The 11,827-nt window shown below is 36.9% G+C and overlaps 1 protein-coding gene across 3 annotated transcripts in view; it reads right to left on the bottom strand.

Annotated features, from left to right (window-relative positions):
- The window catches only part of LOC106880368 (rho GTPase-activating protein 7), a 216,516-nt gene that overhangs the window by 45,737 nt on the left and 158,952 nt on the right, over positions 1 to 11,827 (bottom strand). For all 3 annotated transcript variants that reach the window (XM_052972397.1, XM_052972398.1, XM_052972399.1), the window contains exon 7: positions 9,371 to 9,792. In XM_052972397.1, coding sequence (XP_052828357.1) covers positions 9,371 to 9,792 — 422 coding nt within the window. The remainder of the gene's footprint in view (positions 1 to 9,370; positions 9,793 to 11,827) is intronic.

An 11,827-nucleotide genomic window follows, 5' to 3' on the forward strand; every position in this document is an offset into this window, starting at 1 on the left:
TATGCCTGTAGCTACTTAACATCCTAGCTTAATATCCTAGGTTATTTTACTTAGTAACCTGCCTTGGAGGGATTAGTTAAATCCATACAATGATATTAATTTAACATGGATTACGTTTATTTTCATAGAAACTTTTTCTATACTTACACTTATGAGTTTTGATCTTAGTTACTTGATTTATCATTTATAATTCTATGTGAGTTAGTACCGAAGGCATCATAATAATTGTTTACTTTTTACCTTATCGATTAAATCCATTCCTTCATTAATATTGTATTTGAATTCCACTACTAAGCTAATGTAATGTAGTTTTAAAACTTTGATGGCTACAATCTGAATGTGACCTAATTTATTTTATTTTATAATTTATATTTTATAACTTATCTTGTTTACATATCCTTAAAACCAGTCTCATAACTATTCTAAACTTAAAAATAAATATAATTATTTGATATGATTATTCACAATTGAGTGAATTATGGAAATCAAAAATATTATTTACTAGATTTACCTCTCTTTGACCATCAATTTATTTATTCAATTATTTATTTTTTTATTAAGATCTATAATAGATAATTTTTCTTTCTTCGTTTTATTTACTTTCAAAAGTCCAACGGTTTTTATTGAATTTACAGCGTCGATTGCTTGTCGTTACTTAACATCCTAGGTTAACAACTCTACTTAGTTACTTTACAATATAACGGTTTTCTTAACTGATATTGTAAGCAGTTTCAATATCTTCATGTCGTTACAACCTGATTATAACTTTTTTATACACATGTAATTTAAGTACAACTAATAATGTTGTCTTTTGTTTGCTGTCTGCTGTGAATTAATGTAACTTGACCCTGAAGAGATGCAAGAATCCATATTCTTATCTCAGACAAGAGTGAGTCGGGATCTTGCATTGAAATGTGCATAGGTTATTAAACAAGTTTTATTATGGATTGCGTTATGGCTCTTATTTAAATTGATATGCACACAAAATTGTCTCATATACAACTTTTCAAGTGAGAATTTTGCTACGTTGATAACAGGTACAATAGTTTTGGCATTGTTTTTTACAGCTGGATGCCTTTCCAAATGCCAACCACATTACAGTGTGGACTGGATGCTAGTTACATGGCACCAACACTGGCAGGGTCACCAAGTAACTTGCATGACAAAGATTTTTTGAGAGAAAATGTGGCATCGGAGGTGATCATGCACCAGATGATGAAAGGTTAGAGTGAGACAGAAACAGCTGTCTTGCTGTAGAGAAAATACATGGTTACCTAGTGGGAGAGGGGAGGAGAAAGAGAGAGAGAGAGGAGAGATCAAGATTGAGGTCAGTAATGAGTGTGTTGCTGTAAAGGAGATACACAGTTAACCAGTCTGAAGGATAGAGCAAGAAGAAGAGAGAGAGTGGAAGAGAGCAAGAGAAAAAGGGAGGGTGGAAGAGAGCAAGAGTGCAGGAAAGAAATGATGGTGAAGTGCCATGGTATACTCACAAGGAACAGGGATCGGAATATAAATGGGATGGTAGAAAAGAGCAAAGTGGAAGGGCATGCCCTCAAGATACAGGGTCAAAATATAAATAGTATGGTATTGCCAAAGTACATGAGAAAAGAGTAGAGATTGACATGAATGCAAAAAGTGGGGGTGGGGGACAACAGGATGACAATGATACAGTGAGCAGGGCAGTGAGGACAGGATTAGGGAGCAAGAGATAAGCATAAGCATAGTGCATGAAAAGAGGAAATCTGAGGAAGAGAAGAGATATAGTTTGGTTTGTTGGTGCAGATTTTTTGGAGAAGTGGACAGGTGAAGTTGTCATCATCATTATCTTTATTTTAATATCCACTTTCCTATGTTCACATGGGATAGACAGAATTTGTTGAGGCGGGTTTTCTATGGTCAGGTGCCCTTCCTGTTTCAAAGTAAGGTAATATTCCTTGACAACAAGATAAGTTTTCACAGAATATTGAAAAGAAGGATACTACTTGCTTATAAATATTATGTGATGTCAAGGCAAGGAGATACTAACAAACACACATACATACATCTATATCAGGCTGAGTAAAAAGTAAGCAACGTTTTGAAACATGAAATTCATCACAATATATTTCAACAATGTAGAAATTTTATTCATCAAAGTAAGTACCATTACAATCAACACATTTTTGTCAATGAGTTACAGGTTTGTTTATTCTAGTAACATAAAAACCGGAAGTTCTGGAACTGACAAACTCTTTCAATGCATTTTCAGCATTGGTTTGATTTTTGAACACCTTCTCTCGCAAGAAACCATGAAGGTGCTTGAAAATGTGGTAGTCGGTAGGAGAATGGTCTGGAGAATAAGCTGGGAGGGAGAAAATCTTTGTAGCCAAGTTACCTCAACTTCTGGAGCATCATTAGTAAAACGTGTCATCGAGTATTATCATGAAGAAGGATTGGCCCTCTTCTGTTGACCAGTGTGGGATGGAAGAGTAGCAGATTTTTGTTCACTTTGGCAATTTCATGGCAATATGTTTCTGCAGTAATGGTTTTTTGGGGTTTTAAGAAGTTATAGTGGAAGAGTCTAGCAGTACACCACCAAACAGTAACCATAAACTTCTTTCTTAAGAATTCGGGTTTAGGGAAGGTTTTCAGTGCTTCATTTTGGTCCAACCACTACAAAGAACATTTTGTATTATTGTACAGAATCCACTTTTCATCACAAGTTACAATACAGCTGAGAAATGGATTGGTCTGGTTACATAGAAGAAACAACAAGCAAATTTCATATCTGCGCATTTTCTGATTAACATTCAAATTGTGTGGTGCCCATTTGTTGAGCTTTTTTGATTTTCTGATTGCATGCAAATGGTTGCAGGCAGTTTTCTGGCTAACCTGAAGTTCCTTTGCCAGTTCTAAAGTGGTTTTACGCGGATCTTTTTCAATGGTGGTCTTTAATTGACCGCCATCGATGACAGATAGGCGTCCACTATACTCACAGTCTTCAAGTCTCATGTCTCCACTGTGAAATCCTTTATACCATTTTTGAGCTGACCACTCATTGGTCATTTCCTCTCCAAATGTTTTGTTGGTATTACAAGCAGTTTCAGCTGCTTTACATACTTTTTTGAAGTTGAATAACAAAATTGCTTGAATATCGCACTTTGACAGTTCCATTTCAGATGGTTGTAACAACAGTGAAAAAAATATCAATGTTAATTTATTTATGCATTTGGGCAAGTCTTTGTTTGTATTATCAGACAATTGCAAAAAAATGTTTTAAAAAAATTAAAAACTTAAAAAATCTGGTACAAATTCTTCATGGTTCAAAACGTTGCTTACTTTTTACTCAACCTGATATATTATGGGCTTTCAATTTCTGTGTGTTAAATCCACCTATAATAGGCTTTGGTTAGCCAAGAGCTATAATAGAAGACACTTGCTCAAGGCAGTCAGACAGAATCCCAAACTGTACAGATGGGATGTAAACCACATAGCAATGCCAAGGCAAATGATAATTAGGTGTAGTGTAGGTAAGCCAGAGAATTAGTTGCATAGGAAGCAGGGATTAAGGAAAATAGAAGGAAAGTATGTATTTGTAAGATGTGGTTTGGTAGAATGGTATGGTGAGATAGATGAGGTGATATCAAAAAGTTTCTGGACTAGCTCTGTAGCTCTGTGTGAACATTGTTGCATCTGCAGTGAGAGCTAACAGTGACCTTCATGAGGCAGTGTGCTGAGTGACATCTCTGTGTTTACTTCGCAAGATGTGAAATTTGTGTTTTTGTGATTACATGTACGCTGTAGTCTGCAATTTTGTCATGGACAGGAAGTTGGAACAAAGAACCAACATGAAATTTTGCATTAAATTTGGGAAGTCTGCTACAGAGACACTAAGCATGCTTCAGCAAGCTTGCAGCAATGTTCTGAGTGGTATGGGCGCTTCAAAAGTGGAAGAATGTCTGTGGAAGACAATGAGCTATCTAGGTGACCCACCATGATTGTCACCCCTGGAAATGTGGAGAAAATTCATCATGTGCATGAAGATCATGAGAGTACAATCAATGACATTGCTGATGTTGTTAGTCTGTCGTATAGGGTCTGTGCAGGCAATCCCAACATCTGAACTGAACATGCAGTGTGTCTCTGCCAAGTTAGTCCTCTGCCTGCTGACCATTGAGCAGAAAGAGCATCGCATTGAAGTTTGTCAAGATCTCTGTTAGCGTACTGCTGATGAACCATCCTTCATGTCGAGGATCATTACTGGTGACAAGAGTTGGTTCTCGGGTATGACCCTAAGATGAAGCAGCAGTCGTCATAATGGAAGAGCCCTTTATCTCCATGACTGAAGAAGGCACAACAGAGCCACAACTCAATCAAGAGCATGCTCATTGTTTATTTCAACATCTGTGGTATTGTGCATTGAGAATTCATCTCCCAGGGCCAGCCTGTCAAGCAAGAGTTCTACTGCAAAGTTTTAAAGCATTTAAAGGAGGACATTTGGTGAAAGTGACCGGATCTGTGGAGCGCAAGGAATTGGATTCTTCATGACGACAATGCACCCACTGACTGAGCTCTCCTCACTCATGAGTTTCTTGCCAGAAGGAACATGGTGTTGCTACCACACCTAACCAATTTGCCAGATTTAGTACCAACAGACTTCCATCTCTTCCCCGAGATGAAAAGGCAGCTGAAAGTCACCATTTTAACACCATTGTCACGATTCAGAGTGAATTGTAGAAAATCCTCAACTTGCTTACAGAAAACGACTTCGAGACCAGATTCCAAAAGTTGCAGAAATATTGGGACCAATGTATTGCTGTGCAAGGTGACTATTTCAAAGGAGATGATGTTAAAACTTAGTAAATAAGTTATTTTTTATTAAACATATTAAAGGAACAGACTATTTTACACCTTAAGTAGTATAAAAAAATCTCAATTAGGTCAGGATGTATTCATATTACTGACCGTTCTTCATGGGGATAATATGATACATTATAAGATAAATGGGCAAACTTAAAAGGAACTGAAAGAAAGAGGAACTATTTATCGCTTCAATTTGGGTATTCAGACTGGTCCATAGCAAAAAATTGACGTTAGTTAGATTTTAACAAATTTACACTAAAACTCACAATCATGTTTTTTTGTTTTTTTTCTATGAATTAAGACAAAATATGGTTAGAATTTCAACTTACTTTATTCATCTCAAGACTTGACTTCTAATATTCAAAAAAGTATAAAACTTTTTTCCTATAGACTAGTCTGATTACCCAGATTGAAATGATATTTACTTCCTCTTTCTTTCAATTCCTTTTAAATCTGTCCATTTATCTTATATTGTATGATATTAACCTCATTAAGAGTCATCAGTGGTGTGAATGTATGTTGGCCTAATTAAGATTTTTACTTCTGCTAAGTATATAAAAGAATCTTTTCCCTTAATGTCTAAAAAAGGTAATTCTAAATTTAAGTGATATCAGAACTATGGTCATATTGTATTTCAATGCAAACTCTGCTGTCTGGTACCCTGAGGTTTTATGGGCCATCATCTAGAATATAATTTAAGAACTGTCTAATAATTGAATCCTCAGTTTGCTTCACTACTTTCATGTGTAAAACCTTGAACAAAGCTGCAATGTTTTAGATGAGGGCATTTAGTCAATGCCCTCATCTAAAATATTTCCTACTACAAGCTTGGAATTTACCATTCATTGAATAGGCCTGCCACAGCTTCTTTGAATATCAACACAACTTGAGCTGATGTAAGGGGGATAATACCATCCCACCTGTGGTACTACCACATGGACAGATGTATTTTGTTTACAAACTAGCTGACCGTTTCATATTTCTTCCTTCATTGTAGAGAGGTTATGCGCCTTCAGCCATTTGAGTCTGGTGAGTCAACTATACAGCTAAGTGCTTTACAGCTGCAAAACCAATAGTCATTCTATATTACTGCTCTAATATTTTAGAGTGTGCTTCTTTTTTGGATCTATGAACTACTGATTATATGGTGGTTGTCTACTCCTTATGCAGAGTCTGACCATCTCTTGTAATTACACCTCAGATACATCATGGGGTCTAATGTGGCCTTTTAAACTAGACAATGTATTGAAAAGACACCCACATAGATTGCATATCTGATTTGGACTACCAAGAGCTGCAGTTAAGATCTGATCTTGAGGCCTCTGTATGATTTGAAGACCTTATGGCATACATGGCATTGAAAGGTGTTCAAACATGTGAACAAAAACATGACAGTGGAGACATACAAGGAAACCGAATGAAAACAAACCAGAACAAGAGGAAAATAGTGAACGCTGTGAGAAATATTTTTTTGAAAAGAGAAAAATAAAAGGGAGAGAGAAAAAAATGCATCTGTTCTTTTGAACATCCGTGCAAGAAAAGAAAGCTGGACGATGGTCATGTGTGAGCAACAAGAGAGAGAGAGAGAAAGGGAGAGAAAAAGGGAATTAGAGAAGGATGAAGGAAGAAAACAGTATAGAATAGAGAGTTGCATCAAAACGGTGAAGATAAACTTACTTGGAAATGGAGGCATTGCGTTCAATTAAATAATAGTAAATAATATAATATGTATGTGTGTGTGTGTGTATATATACATGCATATATGGGTACAGGACATCACCAACAGTGCAAATAACATGAAATACATAAACAAATTAGTTAAATATGTAATCAACGAGAAGTAAAAGGGAGAACAGGACAAGTAAACACAGAGAAAGGATCCCTTTATCAGTTGTTGGCTGTCTATCTACTCCTCATTTCAAGCATTCAATGACAATATGAATCTCCAAAGACAGTTGCTCACATAAATTCTAAAATAAAATTTAGGATTTATAGCGGGTCAAAGTTAGGAACAAAAACATGATAGTTTTTTTTCTCTCTCTCTTCTATCCTTTGTCTTTTCAAAACAATGTTTCTCGCAGTGGTCACTATTTTCCTTTTGTTCCGGTCTAACAACCCTCCATGTTTGTTTTCTTTTGGTTTCCTTGTATATCTCCACTGTTATGTTTTTGTTCCCATCTTTAACTCTCCATAAATCCTAAATTTTATCTTAGAACTTATGGGAGCAACTGTCTTTGAAGACTAATATTGTCGTTGAATGCTTGAAATGAGGAATAGATAGACAACTGACAACTGATGAAGGGTCCTTTCTCCGAGTTTACTTGTCCTGTCTTCCATTTTTTTTCTCATTATTTACGTATTTAACTCCTTTGTTTACATATTTCATGACAGAAGTAAATACACACCCCATAAACATTGTTTTATGTTTATTCTAACTTGTAAATGTTTATATTTTTTATTAATTGACACTTTTATGTTTCAGGTTCTATATGTCACTGTTTAATCATGCCATGTAGAAAAGAAGCCTTGGAACTGTCTGAATTTGAAAGAGGCCATATTGTGGGTCATATTGAAGGTGGATATAGTCAGTGTAAAATTGCAGACAACCTTGGGACCCCGCTTTCTACAGTTAATAGAGTGATTGTGCAATTCACCAGAGAGGGGAAGGAGTCCACATCACCTCACCCAGATCCACCAAGGCCCTCTGACAGGACCCTTCTCTTTGTTAAGAGAAGTGTGAAGGACAAACTTGCAATGAAGATGCATGGGTGGGATGGTTGACAGGAGCTGGCCAGGTAGAAGACTAACACAGGCTACTGTATCTGTTTTGGCAGGGTTTTTACAGCTGGATGCCTTTCCTAACACCAACCACTCTGCAAAATGAACTCAGTGCTTTTTATGTGGCACTAGCACAGGCGGTGAGGTCAGTTTTGGCATGATATTTACAGCTAGATGCTTTTTACATGGTACCAACACTGGAATAGTCACCAAGTAACTTGCAAGACAAGGAATTTTGAAAGAGGAAGGGATCTTGTGTCAGATGATGAACGGTTAGAGTGTGACAGTGAAATGAAGAGGTAGAAACAGGAGTCTTGCTATAGAGGAGGTACAAGAAAGAGGATAGAAACAGGTCTATTGATGTAAAGGTTACCTAGCCAGAGAGAAAAGCAAGAGAAGGAAAGAGAGACAGCGGTCAAGAATGATGGCAGAAACAGGTGTGCTGCTGTAGAGGAGATACATGGCTACCCAGCTAGAGGGAAGAGCAAGGGAAAGAGAGAGAGAGTGTGTGTGGGAAACAGCAAAAGTGCAAGAGAGAGCAGGAGAGAGATGGTGGTGAAGTGCCAAATATTGCCAAGAAAGCACGAGTAGGGAATGAGGATTGCAGTGACTGGTGAAAACCTGAGTATAAAGAAGGAGTGGGTGAACGCAGCAATACAGTGAGCAGGGCAATGAGGATAGGGAAGGGGAGTGGGAGATAATCACAATGTATGAAGAGGGAATGTGACAAAGAGATACTTGCAGTTTAGAAGAGATGTAGTTTGGTTTCTTGGGGTAGAGTGTGTGAAAAGTTTATTGTTACATGTGGGTGGGACACAGCTCTTATAGCACTCAGTTTTGCTGACATGAGTAGGTCTTCTATAGAACCTCATGTCGCCTAACATCCAGGTCCATTGTCATTTCCTCTTTGAGCCCTAACTTTCTGATATTGGTTCTCACCACTTCATTCCATGTCTTCCTGGGTTTCCCTCTTTCACAAATACCATCCACTTTCAGTGACAGGCACATCAGTATACAGCTGTCTTTACTCATACGCATTACATGTGTATATATGTGTGTGTGCGTATATATATATATATATATATATATATGAAGGTAGTGCATCAAACTGCCTAAGTCATGATGGCTAAAAGAAACTAATAAATGTATCACTCTGCTAACTGTGGAAACATCACAGTAAACAACTCAAGTTGTATTCACATATCTTGCGATCTGATCCCACTAGACATTTGAGACCTGACTCAAGGATTATTGTTATGTATAGTGCAGCAGCCCTTTAGTACAAACACTTGAATCTTAAAGGGGAATTGATCTCAGATCTTGGATCCAAGAGAGAACTTGTAATAAATTGTATGCATTTATGAATGGCAAACCATTTTCATGTGCTTTGGATTTCTAAATTATAGGATGGAACTGAATTATGCTTTGATAGAAATTCCTTGTTTAAGAGAAAAAATCCAGCATATTCTATCTCCTTTTGTCTCAAGTCAATGACAGAACACTTTGGGGTCACTTGATTTTCTTGAAATAGCTTGTGGTCACATCTAAAAAATCTCCCTTACATTCCAGCTTGCTATCTTACAAAAATATGTGGATAATATAGTCCTCTTTCCACAGTGTCTGGGTAAAAAATAGGATATTCATGATTGGAATATTTATGATCATGGGTCTCCTTGATCAGGTTTCACCTGAGGCTAAAAAGTAACAATAAACTAAACAATTCCTGAAAGATAGAAAAACAGATTATTACCGGTATTAAGTTCAATTTGCTCTCGGATGTTCTGTATTCTTGATTTAACACCAGATCTACGGAAAATTCCATCAGCATCTTTTGCAGTACTCCTAAGATATTTCATGGCATACAATATACACTGGGGAACTGGCTGGCCAGATCTGCGCAGTGTTTCAATTAGAGGAACCCCAAAAACTTTCTTGTCTTTGTAGTCAGGTTCTTTGACTTTTTTGATGAAACGTGATACTGTCCAATTCCATCCAGACCGGTTTGCTGGTGAGAATTTCTCCATGAGGGTTGTTATTGTTAACATGCACACACTTTGAAGTTTATGGATTTGTCTTACAGACAGTGTACAAATCTGTGTGGAATTACTGCTGAAACTTGGTCGGTGGCTTTTCTGGAAGCTATACCAGCGAATTCTGTTATGTTTCTTTAAACTGAAATTAAAACAAAGACAAAGAATTAAATGGTTATAGAGATGAAAATTATATGGTGGATGTAGTTGAAAAGAAACAGAGACTTTCCTCCTCAGTTAAGTTCTCATCAATTTTTCAACTTTCACATAAATGTGAGCTCAGAAAGGGTAGAGCTACCTCTTAGCAAATTTGTTGTAAAGTGTGTGAGAGTAGCAAATATGGCCTGGTGAATGAGCCTACACTTAACATACATGTAAACTGGAAAATAACAGGTGATAACAACTGCCTTTGGTGGTTAAGGCAATCTTGGATTTGGAGTTTTTGATATTATATTTTTACGTGATGCAATGTATACTTTTACTGTGCTGTTCTCTGTCATTTGTAGTTCAACATTTTTGGATTCTTATGGCTAATAAGGAAATTTTTATCATTATCAACCACAAAATATGAAAATGATCTCAGTTGCAAAATAAGTGAAAATACAAGGATAATATCAGAAGTAGCATAAAAGCGTGGCTGTGTGGTAAGAAGTTTGCTTCCCAACCACATGTTCCATGGTTCCATGTTCACTCCCACTGCATGGTACCTTGGTCATATGTGTTCTGCTACAGCTTCAGGCTGAGCAATGCTTTGAGTAGATCTGGTAGGTGGAAACTGAAAGAAGCCTGTCATACACCTGCAATTGTTCCCCAGGTTCCAAGCAGAAGAAACATGCCATCATTGAATTCTTGATGTAGGAAGAGTGCAGACTGTCTGACACTCACATAAAGCAACGTGCATCAATAGATAAAGTTTAACTCTTTAGGATTCACAGTATTCTGTCAAAATTAATGCTTATTTATTCACATTGTTTTGAATTAAACATTCATTAATTTGGGTTTTGAGATTTTGATGAAGTAACTGTTAATTTTTAGAATGATAATGTAGGGTTGATGCAAGAGGCCAGTTCTAGCCAATTTGAACATAAAAAAGTAGAATATTTTGGCTGGATATGGCTGGTTTAAATGTGAAAGAGTTAAAGAAGAAACTTGCATTGAAGACAAACCACATAGTGGGAAACCAGAAACTGTGGCCATTGACATGATTCACTACCTTTCTCTCCTTCAAATAAGGTGTCAATTGCCAAAGTAGCCACTTTGCACACACTTTCTGACAGTCAAACTTTTCAGCCATCTTCTAAAATGCGTTGTCACCTCTGTCCAGTTGTTAAGTAAACTCATGGATTATGACAATGCATTTTAGAAGATGGCAGAAAACTTTGTTTAGCAGTTAACACCCAATTTGAAGGAAAGGTGGAAATTTGCTCTGATCTGCTGGAAGCATTTGAAATGAATAAAAACATTCTTTCCCAATCTAGTGATTGGGGATGAAAAACAGGCATATCTTTATAATCCAGGTGAATAAGTATGATACCATTCCATGAACTGAGTCTTTGTTCATCATCATCATATAATGTCTGTTTTCCATGCTGGCATGGGTTGGACAGTTTGCCAGTCCCCAGTCAAACCGTCCAACTCATGCCAGCAAGGAAAATGGACATTAAACAATGATAATGATGATGATGATGATGGACAATGGCTCAGTTCATGGAATGATATCATACTTATTCACCAAAGCCTAAAAGAGCCAGAATTTGACACAGAAAACCATGACAACTGTTTGGGATATAAGAAGGGCATCAGTTACCTTGATTTTATGGAATATGAATGTACTATGAACTATGAGCAGTACCTTGAGGTACTCAGAAAGATTACAGAAGCCATTAAGATGAAGTGACTGGACAAGAATCTAAAAATGATTCCCATTCACCATGACAATGCACAACCACACACATCTTTAGCAACAAATCAGGCAATCAGCAAATTGGGTTGTTCAGTGCCCCCAACTCCACCCCATCCATTGTATACCATGGATCTAGTGTCCTCCAACTTTCACCTGTTCAAATCAAAGAATTTAAAATACTATTGGAACTTACTCACAAGGTATTGGAATCTTGGATCTACAGGTGCAATATCCCTGCATATCTCACATTTATTTTCATTCCTCCACTTCACTC

This window comes from Octopus bimaculoides, chromosome 13 (genome assembly GCF_001194135.2).
Source record: "Octopus bimaculoides isolate UCB-OBI-ISO-001 chromosome 13, ASM119413v2, whole genome shotgun sequence".
NCBI lineage: Eukaryota > Metazoa > Mollusca > Cephalopoda > Octopoda > Octopodidae > Octopus > Octopus bimaculoides.